Source organism: Salvelinus fontinalis, chromosome 6 (assembly GCF_029448725.1).
Source record: "Salvelinus fontinalis isolate EN_2023a chromosome 6, ASM2944872v1, whole genome shotgun sequence".
NCBI classification, from domain to species: Eukaryota; Metazoa; Chordata; class Actinopteri; order Salmoniformes; family Salmonidae; genus Salvelinus; species Salvelinus fontinalis.
In genome coordinates, this window is record NC_074670.1 from 59,573,573 (window position 1) to 59,592,577 (window position 19,005).

Here is a 19,005-nt window from a genome sequence, read left to right on the forward strand (position 1 = left end):
GTGGATCTAACATACTTTTCTGAATTGGATCCTCTTAATTCCACATCATTAATGATGGATGGACGTTGCTAGTTGTAAACTAGACAGTTCATTACATACTATAAAGAGTGCTTTTGAGCAATTTCCCAAACATTGGAACTACCGCGCTGATTTCCCTGTGCATTCTGGGTGCCGTAGTTTCCAGGAGCTGGACCTGAGCACGGAGGCCTTCTTCTATCTTGACTCCTCTAAGGAGCAGCTGTGGGTGGAGGCTGTGGAGAGAAGTCTCCACCCCAAAGCCAAGTACAAGATGGTGAGTCAATGAGCGCACTCTTCTCATCTTCAGTGGAAAACACAAATGGTTTAATCAACTACAATATTACGTTATTGTAATTACACACTGAGAGCAGTAGATGTTGATAAAATGACATCTTTAGTTCATAATAGACTGATAGAATTTGGATATGGATGCTTCTGTCTCCCCAGGTGCGTACCATCCGACTAGTGGGCATGATGCTGGTGGTGTTTGTCAACAAGGTGCACAAGAATCACATTAAAGAGGTTGCGGCGGAGCACGTGGGAACTGGTATCATGGGAAAAATGGTACGAACGAGTCAAGTCAACTAAGAGGAAGTGCTTGTGTTTGCCTTTTGCTCCCATTAACTTTACGACTTAATAACATCATAACTTTATAACTTTGACATTTATAGGTACATTTGGTACACAGAACATCGACATAATGTGAATGAAATATTTGAATACCACAATAATATACTGCTACTGCAAAGTATTGTATTATTATGCTCATATACTCTAAAAGTTATAGTTTTTCATATAACACGTGTCCTTTAAACCCATACGGGCTGAGCATCTGTTGCAAGATGCTTTACTAAACAAACAAATCAATCAGTCAGTCAACATACAATGTTTTCTTTTCTCCTTCCAGGGCAACAAGGGAGGTGTGGCGGTGCGCTTTGTGTTCCACAACACCAGTTTCTGCTTTGTCAACTCCCACCTGGCGGCCCACGTCGAGGACTTTGAGAGGAGGAACCAGGACTACAAAGACATCTGTGCCCGCATGAGCTTCCACATGCTAGACCACCCTCCCCTCAATATCGTCAAACACGAGTCAGTCCCCTCCAAGACCCATACTGTCGAGTCAAAGGCCTTGTTCCAATGTCTACACTAGCATACCACTTAGTGCATTAGCCATGTATTCTCAGTAATACTATGTATTTCAGGATCAAGGGGCTTACAGTAGTCATTACTATTATAGATGGAATTCTTTGGTGCTAATGTAATTAAATCCCAGAGAGAGACATTCTCAGGTAATAGTTCGGCATTTCAACATATAATTTAACTGTAAAATAGTGTAACCATGTCACAGTTTTTTTTCATACAGTGTAATGTGTAAACGTATGGTATTACTGTAAGACTGTTACATGCTGTTGTGTTACAATATATAACTCTTCATCTATTCTGTGGTCCAGTGTAGTGATCTGGGTAGGAGATCTGAACTACCGGTTGTTTGTGTATGATGCAGCTGAGGTCAAACAGCTCATCTCCCAAAACCAACTGAGGAAACTGCAGGAGTATGACCAGGTGAGAATACACACACACACATCTGTTATCTAGTCTGTTGTCAATGTTTTTTACATTTTTTTTTATATTAAAATACGAATGAACTAATACTGCTTGAAGTCATGTTGGCATTTTAAAGTTCTGCACAACAACAAAAAGAAAGACATTGAATATAACAAAGCTGGATTTGTACAGTGGAGTTAGGACTTCTGTGTCCTCCTCATTTCCTCTTTTCTCTGGTTGTTTAAAGGGTTATAAATACTGGAGTTCCTCTGTCTGTCTCTGAATAATGTGTTGTTGGTATATTTCCCCTCCTGCCTCTGTGCGAAGCTAAATATCCAGAGACAGAACAAGCGAGCTTTCACAGACTTCATGGAGGGAGAGATCAATTTCATGCCCACGTACAAGTATGACGCCAAGACGGACCGCTGGGACTCTAGGTACAATACCACTGATCCTGATTCCTTTCCCACCAATCACATACTTCGAGAACACCCATAGAGTTTTGTAGTTTGATGTGTCTGCTATTACCCCCCCACCCAACTGAGTGCAAAGGATATACCCTGTGTAGGCTAATCCTCATATGCCATAGCACCTTGATTATTCATGTTAACATACCTGGTAAGATCAAACCTGAAAAAGTCACATTTCCAACCATTCTCTCCAATATTGACGAGGTGGGTCGGGCCCCCTAAGCAGCTTTGTTCCCCACTGCCTAAATAACTTGAAAAGACCCAGGAAGTTTCTTTGGGGGAGTATGTGACTTACCTGGAAATCTAGGGTATTTAGGGAAACACTGGGTTGTGTGGCATTTAACTGAACATTTGTAACGGAAAATAAAATAACTGTTCCTTATTGCAAGGGTTCCCAAATGTTTTCACTCCTTCAGCACAAGCACTGTTCATTATACAGACTGTTCAACCCCTCTTATTGGTGGAGAGGATTTAGCAGCTTTAAAGCTTACTTCCTGCAATTCTATACATTTTGTCATGGTGCAAAGAACACTGCAGTTTTAAAGCACATTTTCTTGCAATTCTATAAATGTTGGCATGTCTAATGTGTATTCATGTGATATTTGAGTGACAAAAAAATTACAATATCTATGGGCTAAAAAACCTTCTTGTTGTTCTAGACATTTCTGCCAAGTTATAAAAAGCTCTGTATGGTATGCAATGACTGACATGACAAGATGAATTGATGATGCACTACCCAATTTCGAAATTGCACCTCGTGCATTCTACTATTACTGGCCTCCTTGCCCCCCTGCCGACCCCTAGTGGCGGCGTGCCCCACAGTTTGGGAACCACTGCCTTATTGGACTAGTCCACGTTGTCAATCACTGTTTCAATCTGCTATCTTTCATTTGGTGCCGAATGAACAGCTGACCCCGTGTCTCTACCCCCTGTCTTTTTCTCTGGGGTTCTCCTGCAGTGGGAAGTGTCGTGTCCCAGCGTGGTGCGATCGGATCCTGTGGAGGGGCAATAATGTGAAGCAGCTCCACTACAGGAGTCACATGGAACTGAAGACCAGCGACCACAAGCCTGTCAGCTCCCTCTTCAGTGTCGGGGTGAGGATCATGTAAACACACTACACTGCCTGTCAGCATCTGGAAATCACATCTGACTGATTGAGGTCGAGACAGTCAAGGGAGACCTGACATTCACAATTCACAAGGAGTCAATTTAGTAAAATACACATACCTTTAACATACTATACTGCTCATTGAGGATCATAAAATACAAGTTTATTCTTGAGTAGCGTGCTTTATGCTATATTGAATGAATCGTTGTTGGATCGAGAAATTCTATTTGTGTGTGTCACAGGTGAAGGTGGTGAACGAGGCGCGCCACAAGAAAGTCTTTGAGGAGATCGTGCGCATGATGGACAGGATGGAGAACGAATTCCTCCCGTCTCTGGCACTGACCCACAGAGAGGTGAGTCGACAGAACAGAGACATGATTCTCATCTTATTGATTTCCTGTCCAGCATTTCCTCCCCCCTGATATTTTGTGTCAGATCAATAAGTCTGTTTTGTCAGTGATTGTCATTAAGTAAGGTACATAGTCATGTTGATACCAAGACAGCAAGTATTGATTCAGGGACTTGTGATTTAAAATCCTGATGGAAAATGATAGCCTAAGAAAATGGACAAGTCTGCCAAGATGCTTGAGTTACTTTGCAGGTGTAGAATGGTATGGGGATCTATTTGCATTTCAAACAATCTACTGCATAGATCAAACAAACATTCTTTCACTCTGGCTTACTATAACAATGTCTGTGAGTCTGTCCTCCTCTCAACCTCTCTTTCTCTCCCCTCCTCTCCATCTCTCCCTCGCCTCCCATAGTTCACCTTTAAGGACGTCAAGTTCCGCCAGCTGCAGCGGGAGAGTTTTGTGATCTCTAACGACGGGCAGGTCGCCTGCCACTTTGTCTTCATCCCCAAGCTCAACGACTTGCAGTACTGCAAGAACTGGCTCCGCGCTGAGCCCAGCGAAGGCTTCCTAGAGCCCAGTAAGTCCCCTTCACTTTCAGCCAGGCAGTCACACGCTCTGCGTGCTGGGATACTCTCACAGTGTATCCTTTGCTCCTTCCTTGGTGGGATTTCACTGATCTGAGGATCTAAAGATTCACTGATCATTCAGTTGAATAATCTCCTGGAAGAGGGAAAAGGAAGGCCCGGTCCAGAAACAACCGCTAGCCCCTACTCTTTAAACACTTGTAGAGAATCTGAATGTTTTTCTTTTTAGGTATACAGTAATATGCTTGAAGTCCTACCAAGCCTGTCAGAGGGGGCATGGAGCTGCTACCATATTGTTTACAGGCCTACCTATCAAATACATTCCTTTTAAGATTTATATAAGGTTCCTAGGGACTAGGGATTGTTTCACAACTGGACTGAAAAATGCATTTGTATAGCATCTCTACTCTGTTGTAACCCATTGTAGCTATGTATGTACTGTTCTCAATGGTGTCCTTCATATTTTATCATACCACCAGGGCTGTGTTGTTGAGGCACCAAAACCCAAGAAAACAGACTGAAACAAATCCTACCTGGATTTGTTCAATAAGAAACGCTCATGTCTACTTTTATTACAAATTGTTGTCAATGGCGTACCCTAATGAACACTTCCCTTCTCGGTCTCTCCCCACCAGACGAAACTTTAGAGATCTTCCTGGATGTGTACGTGAGCAAGGACTCGGTGACGCTGCTCAACTTGGGAGAGGACGCCATCGAGGACATCCTGGTGCTGCACCTGGACCGAGGCAAGGACTATTTCATCACCATCTCAGGCAACTACCTGCCCAGCTGCTTCGGTACCTCGCTGGAGACCCTGTGCCACATAAAGAAGCCCATCCGGGAGGTCCCCATCACCAAGCTCATCGACCTGGTGAGTGGAACTAGCTAATGTGAAGTTGCTGTAGCAACCAGGAAGGCATACGTTCAAGGTAGGATAGGAGTGATATATATATATTGAAGGGCCATTTAAATAGTGTTCATTGCAGGATTAGTTGAACAGTCAATACATTTAGTGTTCATGCAGGATTAGTTGACCAGTCAATACATTTAGTGTTCATGCAGGATTAGTTGAACAGTCAATACATTTAGTGTTCATGCAGGATTAGTTAAACAGTCAATACATTTAGTGTTCATGCAGGATTAGTTGACCAGTCAATACATTTAGTGTTCATGCAGGATTAGTTGAACAGTCAATACATTTAGTGTTCATGCAGGATTAGTTGAACAGTCAATACATTTCGTGTTCATGCAGGATTAGTTGAACAGTCAATACAAGGTAAATTTTTTTACATACTTCTTTAGTCATTGAAGGCCACAATGGCAGATAGTTGTGTTTCTCCATGCCACTTTTGGCATGAGAGTCTGCTAAACGTGGCTTCCCTAACCCTAAACCCTCTAAATAGGTAAGAAATGAAAAGCAGCTGGCACTGCAGCAGGCCTCAGACTGGTGTTGAAGAGTACATAGATTTGGTCTAGATATTTGTCCATTGATGCAGAGAGAATGTCTCGACCTGTGGTTGTGTTTAGAATCCCCAAGGGAATAAGGAAGTGGCAATTAGTGTGTACAAATGTCAGAAGGGTTTTCCTGAAACATTGGGATATTGACTAAGTCTAGGCTAGTCATATACTCGGGTCTACTTTATAATACAAAAAGTCTGTGCAGGCATTTTTCCATATTGTTATTTTACATGGGCTATCTATATCCACCTTGCCCTTAGTTAGATTAGTATTCTATGTTTATATGATCCATTTCAAATGATCTCTTGCTTCCACTGTCACTATTCTAATGTCATTCTGTTTGACTCTGCACGGGTACATTTGGGTGGAAAATTCAATTTTAAAGGTTCAATCTGTAACTTTTTGACCCCCTGATATGCTCAAGAAATCAATGCTGAAACAAAAACACACCTACAATCAGTGTGTAATACACTCGCATAAAGACCCTCTCCCAGTCTTGGCAGCCCGGGACAATACTTTTTTGAAATCAGAAATGACCTATAGATTGCACCTTTAACACAGCCTATCGTTATCTTCCTGACTCCTTGGTGGTTATGCATTATCTCCTGTCTACAGTATCTCCTCTGTTCTCTCTTCTTTCTGTCTCTTCCCTCATTGCCTCTCATTGCCTTGATCATTCCTTTCCAACTTCACTGCTGTGCTGGGGGCTGCTGGGGGCAAAGGGAGAGGACAGCTACATGGAAAAGGTACATTCTACATGGTGTGTCCACCATAGAAATAGAATAGTTAGTCGTTCTATTTCTATGGTGTCCCACTCTCCACTGTGAGGCTAGTCTGATGCCCTGCTGTTGCTCAGCGATATAGGCAACCGAGGTTCTAGTCAAGTAATGTTGCTTTTCTGATTTGACATAAAAACAGCTGAAATTGACCAAATATATACAGGACCTCGTGTTCTGGATTAGGGAAGCACATTGGTTCAGACAAAACAATGGTCCATTTTTACATGCTGTTTTGGGATCCAAAAATAAACTAAGGGCTTCAGTCACTGCAGGTCTCTAGACCCAGTGGTGTCCTGTCTGTCCCTGTTACAGTAGTAGTAATTATAGTACAGGTCTCTAGACCTAATGGTGTCCTGTCTGTCCCTGTTACAGTAGTAGTAGTTATAGTACAGGTCTCTAGACCCAGTGGTGTCCTGTCTGTCCCTGTTACAGTAGTAGTAGTTATAGTACAGGTCTCTAGACCCAGTGGTCTCCTGTTTGTCCCTGTTACAGTAGTAGTAATTATAGTACAGGTCTCTAGACCCAGTGGTGTCCTGTCTGTCCCTGTTACAGTAGTAGTAGTTATAGTACAGGTCTCTAGACCCAGTTCTGTCCTGTCTGTCCCTGTTACAGTAGTAGTAGTTATAGTACAGGTCTCTAGACCCAGTGGTGTCCTGTTTGTCCCTGTTACAGTAGTAGTAATTATAGTACAGGTCTCTAGACCCAGTGGTGTCCTGTCTGTCCCTGTTACAGTAGTAGTAGTTATAGTACAGGTCTCTAGACCCAGTGGTCTCCTGTCTGTCCCTGTTACAGTAGTAGTAATTATAGTACAGGTCTCTAGACCCAGTGGTGTCCTGTCTGTCCCTGTTACAGTAGTAGTAATTATAGTACAGGTCTCTAGACCCAGTGGTGTCCTGTCTGTCCCTGTTACAGTAGTAGTAGCTGTACTAGTCCTCAATCTGATATCCCTATAAGACTGTCATTAAATGTGCTTGAGTGCATAGCAATAAATATGCTTTTTTATTTAATTCCATTGTCCTCCAAGTATTGCTGAATCTCCTCTCTCCTCATTTCATGCATCTTGGTTGGAAAGAGACCCCTGGCTCTTCAGGAACAGAGTTGGAGTTAAAAACTACAGGAGGGTAGCTTTCCAGGAACAGGGTTGTAGTTAAAACCTACAGGAGGGTAGCTCTCCAGGAACAGGGTTGTAGTTAACCTACAGGAGGGTGGCTCTCCAGGAACAGGGTTAGAGTTAAAACCTACAGGAGGGTAGCTCTTCAGGAACAGGGTTGGAGTTAAAAACTACAGGAGGGTAGCTTTCCAGGAACAGGGTTGTAGTTAAAACCTACAGGAGGGTAGCTCTCCAGGAACAGGGTTAGAGTTAAAACCTACAGGAGGGTAGCTCTTCAGGAACAGGGTTGGAGTTAAAAACTACAGGAGGGTAGCTCTCCAGGAACAAGGTTGGAGCTAAAACCTAAAGGAGGGTAGCTCTCCAGGAACAGGGTTGGAGTTAAAACCTACAGGAGGGTGACTTTCCAGGAACAAGGTTGGAGCTAAAACCTACAGGAGGGTAGCTCTCCAGGAACAGGGTTGGAGTTAAAACATACAGGAGGGTGGCTCTCCAGGAACAAGGTTAGAGTTAAAACCTACAGGAGGGTAGCTCTCCAGGAACAGGGTTGGAGTTAAAACCTACAGGAGGGTAGCTCTCTAGGAACAGGGTTAGAGTTAAAACCTACAGTAGGGTAGCTCTCCAGGAACAAGGTTGGAGCTAAAACCTACAGGAGGGTAGCTCTCCAGGAACAGGGTTGGAGTTAAAACATACATGAGGGTGGCTCTCCAGGAACAGGGTTGGAGTTAAAACGTACAGGAGGGTAGCTCTCCAGGAACAGGGTTGGAGTTAAAACCTACAAGAGGGTAGGTCTCCAGGAACAGGGTTAGAGTTAAAACCTACAGGAGGGTAGCTCTCCAGGAACAGGGTTGGAGTTAACCTACAGGAGGGTAGCTCTCCAGAGTTTTTACTCTGCTACTTGCAGTGTTCACCTTACTGTATGTAGTTTTCATGGCAGGGCCACAAACTAAGACCTCCCAAATCAACATCCAGGGCCTGATGTAATAGAGTTCTGTAAAAGCCTTTATTTCTGGTTACCTAACCATAGTCTAGGCTACATCTTTCTTAGAAGCTGCACTCAAATACCCTTAAGGAACAACAGTAGCACTTTGAGAGGCTCTCTAACTTACAATAACTTCGGCCTAGCTCTTGATATTGTAATTGGCTCTGCAGGCTATCATGGTGTCCCACTCCAGTCCTGTGAGTTTGTGTATCCGTATGTGTGACCCCCACTGCCAGAGGTTATTTTTGGACCCACTCTCGCTTGTTCTCAGCTAGATACAAAACAAAGTGATCCACTCCCAGTTAAATGACTGTCCTCCAAGACGACTCGACATCCAACCCTCGAGATAATCCGCTCGAATATGTTCCCTATACCTGAAATGACACGCAATGTGCCATATTATGTAATCATTTTAGGAATGTTATCAACGTTCTGATCAATGCGATACCTTTAAATCGTATTGAAGGTGATGGCACAGGATGAATCAAATCCTCCTTAGGAATTAAGCAGCTCGTAAGTTTATGAATCGACCGGGTAAAGTTGGGTGAAGCTGGTTCCAGTCATGTTACTAACCATAGAGATTATGTGTCAGAATCAGGCCTGTGCTCTGACACATCATTTCTTCAGTATACTGTGGTATAGTATCTTATGTTTCTAACATGTTGTGATGGTTCTCTCAGTATAGTATCTTGTGTTTCTAACATGTTGTGATGGTTCTCTCAGTATAGTATCTTGTGTTTCTAACATGTTGTGATGGTTCTCTCAGTATAGTATCTTGTGTTTCTAACATGTTGTGATGGTTCTCTCAGTATAGTATCTTATGTTTCTAACATGTTGTGATGGTTCTCTCAGTATAGTATCTTATGTTTCTAACATGTTGTGATGGTTCTCTCAGTATAGTATCTTGTGTTTCTAACATGTTGTGATGGTTCTCTCAGTATAGTATCTTGTGTTTCTAACATGTTGTGATGGTTCTCTCAGTATAGTATCTTGTGTTTCTAACATGTTGTGATGGTTCTCTCAGTATAGTATCTTGTGTTTCTAACATGTTGTGATGGTTCTCTCAGTATAGTATCTTATGTTTCTAACATGTTGTGATGGTTCTCTCAGTATAGTATCTTGTGTTTCTAACATGTTGTGATGGTTCTCTCAGTATAGTATCTTGTGTTTCTAACATGTTGTGATGGTTCTCTCAGTATAGTATCTTATGTTTCTAACATGTTGTGATGGTTCTCTCAGTATAGTATCTTGTGTTTCTAACATGTTGTGATGGTTCTCTCAGTATAGTATCTTGTGTTTCTAACATGTTGTGATGGTTCTCTCAGTATAGTATCTTGTGTTTCTAACATGTTGTGATGGTTCTCTCAGTATAGTATCTTGTGTTTCTAACATGTTGTGATGGTTCTCTCAATATAGTATCTTGTGTTTCTAACATGTTGTGATGGTTCTCTCAATATAGTATCTTATGTTTCTAACATGTTGTGATGGTTCTCTCAGTATAGTATCTTGTGTTTCTAACATGTTGTGATGGTTCTCTCAGTATAGTATGTTGTGATGGTTCTCTGAGTATAGTATCTTATGTTTCTAACATGTTGTGATGGTTCTCTCAGTATAGTATGTTGTGATGGTTCTCTGAGTATAGTATCTTATGTTTCTAACATGTTGTGATGGTTCTCTCAGTATAGTATGTTGTGATGGTTCTCTCAGTATAGTATCTTGTGTTTCTAACATGTTATGGTTGTGTATTACTTCAGGAGAAGTCCAGGATGAGCTTCCTGATGGTGGACAGTGCTGGCACGGAGGACAAGCCCTTAAAGATTCCCAAGGAGGTGTGGCTGCTGGTGAACCACCTCTTTACTATGTCCTGCCAGCAGGTGAGAGGATAGTTAAAGGAAACGTTCAAAGCACTTTTATTTCTGGGTCGTACGGCATCAGAGTATGTTTTTAATCCCAATTAGGAAGATTCTGAAATGCTGTTGCAATAAATTTGGATGAATTTCAGAATGAGATATTCCTTAGAGGGGTAACCTTGGTTAACAAGGAATCCTAACAGAATACCACTCCATTTCACTATTGTCACTTCTGTTTGAAGAAGTGTATTCCAGGCTAACTCTTCTAGGCACTATTCTAGACCTGTAAATGGTATTCTACCCTACCCTTATTTCAACGTAATTTCAAAACGACATTCTCCTGTAAACTCCTTGCCGTTCTTCCAGGAGGACCTGTTCCAGACACCAGGCCTGCAGGAGGAGCTGCAGAGTGTCATCGACTGCCTGGACACCAGCATTCCTGACTCCATCCGTATCCTCACTCATATGTCCCCAGTCATTCCTGACTCCATCCGTATCCTCACTCATATGTCCCCAGTCATTCCTGACTCCATCCGTATCCTCACTCATATGTCCCCAGTCATTCCTGACTCCATCTGTAATTCTTACTCATATGTCCCCAGTCATTCCTGACTCCATCCGTATCCTTACTCGTATGTCCCCAGTCATTCCTGACTCCATCTGTAATCCTTACTCATATGACCCCAGTCATTCCTAACTCCATCCGTAATCCTTACTCATATGACCCCAGTCATTCCAACCCCCCTGGCCCTGATCCGCTAGTAAGCCCAGCCCTGTAACAGGACACTGTGACTGAGATGCCACACAGTTAGTTGGGTCACTGCGATAAAGCGGCTGCTATACACAGACTGGTGCCAAGGCACATAGATTAGCAGTGTGGAGGAAGTATGATATCTGTGTTAGTTGGGGTGTACGGTGTGCAATCTTCTTGTCCATACGTATGCTCATGCACCAACACACACACAACCAGCTTGTTTGAGGGGATCACTTTGAACTGATTGCTAATCTTCATCACGTAATGAGTAGCTGTTTAGGATTCAAGGGGATTTGTAGATCAGGGATTCTGCACAGTATGACAGCAATGTAGTCAAGTTCAAACACTGTACACCCACCCTCGGCCACAAATCTGTGTCCCCCCAACTTTGTCTGCCCGACTGTTTCTGACTGTTCCCTGACTGTGTGTGTCAGCTGGTTGTAACCACTCGGTGGCCGAGGCCCTGTTGATATTTCTGGAAGCTTTGCCTGAGCCAGTGGTCTGTTACGAGCTCTACCAGCGCAGCTTGGACTGCTCCCATGACAGCCGCCTCTGCAAACAGGTGTAGTGAACTGAATTATGATTTTAGGGTGGCCTAACATGAAATATTTCCACAAAAGTAAATTTATATGAATCTGGAAATGGATATGAGTAGGAGTCATTGACTTCTGTTGAATCAATAAAGTTAATATGTATAATCATTGTAAAACATAAGACATAGTTTGTCCTCTCGGCTCTACAGGGGCTGGTTGTAGTTCTCATCTGTCTTTTCTCTGGGCTGTTTTGTCAGTTGATCTCCCAGCTGCCCCGGGCTCACCGCAACGTCTTCCGCTACCTGATGGCCTTCCTCAAGGAGCTGCTGAAATATGCCCACAACAACAACCTCACTGCCAACCTCATAGGTCAGTTCCCCATTGCCACATTTTCTATAACCTACATGTGCTTTTTCAGTAGGGTACACTGTAGCAAAGCGTTATGCCACGGAATGCAAATATATGTGTTCTTATTGGACATGTTCAGATATAGTAGTATGTCCCTGCTTCTCTCCAATTCAAAACGTATCTTCCATACTGAACACAACCCAGATTTAGAGTCAATACTACTTCAATTCAATAAATTCAGGAAATGAAATTCCCAAGTCTAGAATTGATTATTATTATTTTTTTTCAGTAATGTTGATAAAACATTTAACTGGAGTTTCAATTCAGTGAATCCTGACTGAATTGAAATGAAACGGCTCTAAACCCATGTTGCTTTAGAAATGCCTCTTTCTGACATCTTCCTCTGCCTCCTCCACTGTGCCCCATGCCAGCTACCCTCTTTGCCAGCTTGCTCATCCGGCCCCCGCCCAACATGGTGGGCCGACAGACAGCGCAGGACCGACAGAGAGCCATCGACTTCATTCTGGGCTTCCTCATGGGAGGGGACGAGGAGTGAGGGGTCAGGGAATCAGACAGCCTGGACCTTTTGATGACAGACTGAGGAATGGGGTTTTGGTGGACACAAGGTGTATGTATGTGTGTAAGGGACCATGGTGGATTGTGTTGTGGGAGAACAAACAGTGCAATTATATGGGACCCATATCATACTCTTATCAATGCCCCAGCCCCCAGCCTTTGTAGTGCTGTACTTCAGTCACTCACAACCATCAACATTAACCAAATCCCATAGTTTTCACCTCTGCTCATTGTGTGGCTGCAGGACCAGGAGTTTAGGTGTTGGCAGCTTGGAGTGACAGTGAACAGTCAACTAACTGACGCCCCACTCCCCAGGCAACCCCTCCCCCATGCCCCATTCAACCCCCACTGAGGACTGTTCCGTGCCCCATTCAACCCCCACTGAGGACTGTTCCGTGCCCCATTCAACCCCCACCTAGGACTGTACCGTGCCCCATTCAACCCCCACTGAGGACTGTTCCGTGCCCCATTCAACCCCCACTGAGGACTGTTCCGTGCCCCATTCAACCCCCACCTAGGACTGTTCCGTGCCCCATTCAACCCCCACCGAGGACTGTTCCGTGCCCCATTCAACCCCCAGTGAGGACTGTACCGTGCCCCATTCAACCCCCACCTAGGACTGTTCCGTGCCCCATTCAACCCCCAGTGAGGACTGTTCCGTGCCCCATTCGACCCCCAGTGAGGACTGTTCCGTGCCAAAACGACTCCCTTACCTGATTTGAATGTGAACTCTGAATGGAAGTACAATATATATGTATGAACCCACAGATACTAAGATAATGATGATCCGTTAGTACGTTACACTAAAGATACACATAGAGGGTCGTGCAGAAGATTTGGATCGCATTCTACCTGGTGGATACTCCTCTCAGAGTGAACGATTCAACCCATGGGTACGTAGTGATATTGGACGCAAGAGACTTCTGGTGAACACAGAGAGACTAAATGAATCCTTGCTTGTCCGAAATACCGACCAAGGAAGTTTGACGTTCTTCTACAAGATAATGATGACAATCCGGAGCAGTCCTTTCTGGGATCTGGGAGACATATTGGGAGATGTGTTAGAACTGTCAGTGGGCTGTGGTTTAAACAAATGTTATTTATGATTTATATTTTTTCCTTACATAACTTTGTACGATCTTTTAGAGTTTATTTCAACTTCATACTTGTTTTAAGAGACCAGATTTTGGATATTGTTTGACCGCCCATGGTTGTTCAAGCCTACCTTTTGCTTCTGGCATACTGAAACACGTGCTGTTCAAAATCAGTGAAGGTGTGTTGGGGATTGTGTGTAACTTAATCTTGAGTGTTATCGTGAGTTAGGCTGATTTCTCCATTCAAGTACATTACAACTCTGAACCCAAGTCAGACTAACTTCACAGTAGAGTGATCAGTCATCCCTCCTGCTTGTACAGTATATGCTATTCTACGGGCCAGTTTCTCAGACCCAGATTCATCTTATTGGAGAGTAACATTCTCGATTGAGCATGCTTTTTCTTAGTTCAAGAGTGGTTCAATGTGGTTGTCTCACCCAGCTATCTTAAGATGAATGCACTAATTGTAAGTCGCTCTGGATAAGAGTGTCTGCTACATGACTAAAATGAGTAGGCTTTTAATCTGAGTCTGGGAAAACCCCTCCCTACAGTGTGCTACAGAACATAACAAAGACAAACCCACTACGGCATCGATGTCTTAACTGTTGCAAACAGTCCCTCTCCTGTCCGCATTGACCTCTTGTGTTTCTTTTCACTCTGCTGTCACCTCTTAATATGGTGGTGCAAACTGTGTGTTCAATATGTATGTATTGTTTGTTGGTCATGCAGGTACCATCGTTTAACTTTTCCTCATGCTTGTTTATATTTTCTTTCCTCGCTTCAGCCTCGTTGTCTGCCTCGCTGTCTGCCTTCATACTGGTTAGAGCCTCATTGTATTGGGCCTGTGTGCTCAGGCAACGGCCTTTTTTGTCACAGTTGATTCAGACAATATAATGCCCTGTTTTACTGTCTGAGTTTCATCTAAAGTAGCACCCTATACCCTATATAATGCACTACTTTTGACCAGAGAGCGCTGGTCAAAAGTAGTGCGCTATATAGGGAAAAGGGTGCCATTTCGGACGCACGCTAATACTTTTTTCAGTGGCAAAGCATTTTTTACAGTGCAGGTTGAACAGGATTTAGATGTTCATTACTCCCCGCTGAGACAAAACAGTTTTTTCCCCTAATGCTGTCGTGGAACGTGTTATGGTTGTGAAACGAGGAACTCTAATGCTGTGACATTTCTACAGTGTTTCTTCCCTTTGTTTTCCACACTGTCGTCTAGTAATGTTAGTAGTAAGGTGTCAAAACAGCTCCTGGCTGGCCTGTTGTGTGGCACGGTTGGTCTATGACACTTGTTTCCACTGGAAACGGTTCCCGTTCTTATGTCTCCAGTCAACTAATCTAGCCAGAAAAGCCTGTTACTTAGTCAACAGACATGTACTGTAAGGATGAGCCTGGTTTCATATACTTTATGTGCTGTAGCAAACCCCTCTATGGTTGTCATGCCACATGTAAGGTGTGACAGCATTGAAGATTTGCCAACACCAAACACACTACAGGTCCAGGCTACTATAGGTCCAGGCTACTATAGGTCCAGGCTACTATAGGTCCAGGCTACTATAGGTCCAGGCTACTATAGGTCCAGGCTACTATAGGTCCAGGCTACTATAGGTCCAGGCTACTATAGGTCCAGGCTACTACAGGTCCAGGCTACTACAGGTCCAGGCTACTACAGGTCCAGGCTACTACAGAAAAGGCATTCAACGTTTTAATATTGCATAATCTCGTAGCTAACACAATGACAGGCTGTTAATCAAAGCACTTAACAGTTTGGTTGTCTCTGTCAGCTCTCACCCAGAGAGGATTTTGAGTGGAGTAGGCCCAAGTCTTGTGTAACTTCCTGACTGCAATCATCCGTACAGTACATTCTAAAATGGGCCAGATGCGCTTGTAGCGTTCTTCAGAGTTGTCATAGACTTAAGCGCTTAGCTTTGCCAAACCGTGATTGGCCCTGGATGGATTGGTACTACCTGTTGTCTCGGACTCTAACCGAGGAGGAACAGTGAATCTGAGATTGTCATCTCATTCACAACACAAAGCTTTTACATCAGAGACAAGGTCAACCCCAGCTGCAGAGATATTGTCAGAATTTAATATTCAAATTGGGAGATCAGCCCACACTCATGTTGTCCTAGCTGTCCCTTCATCTGTTGTCTGTCTGTGTTTTCATGTGATGTCTTTTCCTGCTCTGCTCCCATTCATACTGTGGCTTTTGTAATGGTCTGTTTAGTAATAATGCTACATGTGCACAGCTGTTTTTGGTATTTTTTATTTATTTAACTGAAATAAAATAATGTATGAAAAAAACACTTTATCTTACCTCTTTATTGGTGTACCCAGTTGTTCACAGGTGAAACACTCAACAGCCCTTTGGGAATCCTTTCTATCCTGTAAAACATGAAATAAAAAAAAGAAGTGACATACTATGGCTGACTTATTGCTTGCTCCATATCAAATGTCCAGCTGCTGACGCTAACCCCTGTAGTTAGACCAGTCAGCGGGCTGGGAGAGATCCATCGCCTGGATGAAACATTCCTCCTCATCTCCATTTATAAAGTCCTCAACCTGGACTCACTATCGTCCGTTTGCCTGTGTTAGTTACTGTAGCCCCCGCCTGCAGTACCAGTCCCAGTAAACCAACCATGGCTATGGTGAGGCCATGGTGAGAGTGTCTTCCTACCGCCGGCAGTTTGAGGAGGAGCAGTGGAGTCAGAATGGAGGGTCCAACAGAGATTGTGGGGCAGTATGGAGAACACTGTGCACCGAGGATGGTTTACTACAGGAGATGGGCAGTATGGAGAACACTGTGCACCGAGGATGGTTTACTACAGGAGATGGGCAGTATGGAGAACACTGTGCACCGAGGATGGTTTACTACAGGAGATGGGCTGCATGGAGAACACTGTGCACCGAGGATGGTTTACTACAGGAGATGGGCTGTATGGAGAACACTGTGCACCGAGGATGGTTTACTACAGGAGATGGGCTGTATGGAGAACACTGTGCACCGAGGATGGTTTACTACAGGAGATGGGCTGTATGGAGAACACTGTGCACCGAGGATGGTTTACTACAGGAGATGGGCAGTATGGAGAACACTGTGCACCGAGGATGGTTTACTACAGGAGATGGGCTGTATGGAGAACACTGTGCACCGAGGATGGTTTACTACAGGAGATGCGCTGTATGGAGAACACTGTGCACCGAGGATGGTTTACTACAGGAGATGGGCAGTATGGAGAACACTGTGCACCGAGGATGGTTTACTACAGGAGATGGGCTGTATGGAGAACACTGTGCACCGAGGATGGTTTACTACAGGAGATGGGCTGTATGGAGAACACTGTGCACCGAGGATGGTTTACTACAGGAGATGGTGGGGCAGTATGGAGAACACTGTGCACCGAGGATGGTTTACTACAGGAGATGGGCTGTATGGAGAACACTGTGCACCGAGGATGGTTTACTACAGGAGATGGGCAGTATGGAGAACACTGTGCACCGAGGATGATTTACTACAGGAGATGGGCTGTATGGAGAACACTGTGCACCGAGGATGGTTTACTACAGGAGATGGGCTGTATGGAGAACACTGTGCACCGAGGATGGTTTACTACAGGAGATGGGAAGTATGGAGAACACTGTGCACCGAGGATGGTTTACTACAGGAGATGGGCAGTATGGAGAACACTGTGCACCGAGGATGGTTTACTACAGGAGATGGGCAGTATGGAGAACACTGCACCGAGGATGGTTTACTACAGGAGATGGGCTGTATGGAGAACACTGTGCACCCAGGATGGTTTACTACAGGAGATGGGCAGTATGGAGAACACTGTGCACCGAGGATGGTTTACTACAGGAGATGGGCTGTATGGAGAACACTGTGCACCGAGGATTGTTTACTACAGGAGATGGGCTGTATGGAGAACACTGTGCACCGAGGATGGTTTACTACAGGAGATGGGCTGTATGGAGAACACTGTGCACCGAGGATGGTTTACTACAGGAGATGGGCAGTATGGAGAACACTGTGCACCGAGGATGGTTTACTACAGGAGATGGGCTGTATGGAGAACACTGTGCACCGAGGATGGTTTACTACAGGAGATGGGCTGTATGGAGAACACTGTGCACCGAGGATGGTTTACTACAGGAGATGGGCAGTATGGAGAACACTGTGCACCGAGGATGGTTTACTACAAGAGATGGGCTGTATGGAGAACACTGTGCACCGAGGATGGTTTACTACAGGAGATGGGCTGTATGGAGAACACTGTGCACCGAGGATGGTTTACTACAGGAGATGGGCTGTATGGAGAACACTGTGCACCGAGGATGGTTTACTACAGGAGATGGGCAGTATGGAGAACACTGTGCACCGAGGATGATTTACTACAGGAGATGGGCTGTATGGAGAACACTGTGCACCGAGGATGGTTTACTACAGGAGATGGGAAGTATGGAGAACACTGTGCACCGAGGATGGTTTACTACAGGAGATGGGCTGTATGGAGAACACTGTGCACCGAGGATGGTTTACTACAGGAGATGGGCAGTATGGAGAACACTGTGCACCGAGGATGGTTTACTACAGGAGATGGGCAGTATGGAGAACACTGTGCACCGAGGATGGTTTACTACAGGAGATGGGCTGTATGGAGAACACTGTGCACCGAGGATGGTTTACTACAGGAGATGGGCAGTATGGAGAACACTGTGCACCGAGGATGGTTTACTACAGGAGATGGGCTGTATGGAGAACACTGTGCACCGAGGATGGTTTACTACAGGAGATGGGCTGTATGGAGAACACTGTGCACCGAGGATTGTTTACTACAGGAGATGGGCTGTATGGAGAACACTGTGCACCGAGGATGGTTTACTACAGGAGATGGGCTGTATGGAGAACACTGTGCACCGAGGATGGTTTACTACAGGAGATGGGCAGTATGGAGAACACTGTGCACCGAGGATGATTTACTACAGGAGATGGGCTGTATGGAGAACACTGTGCACCGAGGATGGTTTACTACAGGAGATGGGAAGTATGGAGAACACTGTGCACCGAGGATGGTTTACTACAGGAGATGGGCAGTATGGAGAACACTGTGCACCGAGGATGGTTTACTACAGGAGATGGGCAGTACGGAGAACACTGTGCACCGAGGATGGTTTACTACAGGAGATGGGCTGTATGGAGAACACTGTGCACCGAGGATGGTTTACTACAGGAGATGGGCAGTATGGAGAACACTGTCCACCGAGGATGGTTTTCTACAGGAGATGGGCTGTATGGAGAACACTGTGCACCGAGGATGGTTTACTACAGGAGATGGGCAGTATGGAGAACACTGTGCACCGAGGATGGTTTACTACAGGAGATGGGCAGTATGGAGAACACTGTGCACCGAGGATGGTTTACTACAGGAGATGGGCTGT

General features: G+C 44.6%; 1 protein-coding gene across 4 annotated transcripts in view; it reads left to right on the forward strand.

The window, feature by feature from the left end:
• LOC129858222 (inositol polyphosphate 5-phosphatase OCRL-like) overlaps positions 1-15,872 on the forward strand; it is a 29,841-nt gene extending 13,969 nt beyond the window's left edge. Inside the window, exons 10-24 of one of the 4 annotated variants that reach the window (XM_055927270.1) lie at positions 178-292; positions 466-582; positions 926-1,107; positions 1,470-1,581; positions 1,891-2,000; positions 2,992-3,127; positions 3,384-3,494; positions 3,906-4,071; positions 4,714-4,949; positions 6,259-6,282; positions 10,160-10,279; positions 10,622-10,748; positions 11,444-11,571; positions 11,800-11,911; positions 12,322-15,872. In XM_055927270.1, the coding sequence (XP_055783245.1) occupies positions 178-292; positions 466-582; positions 926-1,107; positions 1,470-1,581; positions 1,891-2,000; positions 2,992-3,127; positions 3,384-3,494; positions 3,906-4,071; positions 4,714-4,949; positions 6,259-6,282; positions 10,160-10,279; positions 10,622-10,748; positions 11,444-11,571; positions 11,800-11,911; positions 12,322-12,446 (1,921 nt within the window). In that variant the 3' untranslated portion in view covers positions 12,447-15,872. The remainder of the gene's footprint in view (positions 1-177; positions 293-465; positions 583-925; positions 1,108-1,469; positions 1,582-1,890; positions 2,001-2,991; positions 3,128-3,383; positions 3,495-3,905; positions 4,072-4,713; positions 4,950-6,258; positions 6,283-10,159; positions 10,280-10,621; positions 10,749-11,443; positions 11,572-11,799; positions 11,912-12,321) is intronic. The other 3 variants (XM_055927272.1, XM_055927271.1, XM_055927273.1) reach the window with 3 other exon arrangements.
• Positions 15,873-19,005: the final 3,133 nt, after the last annotated feature.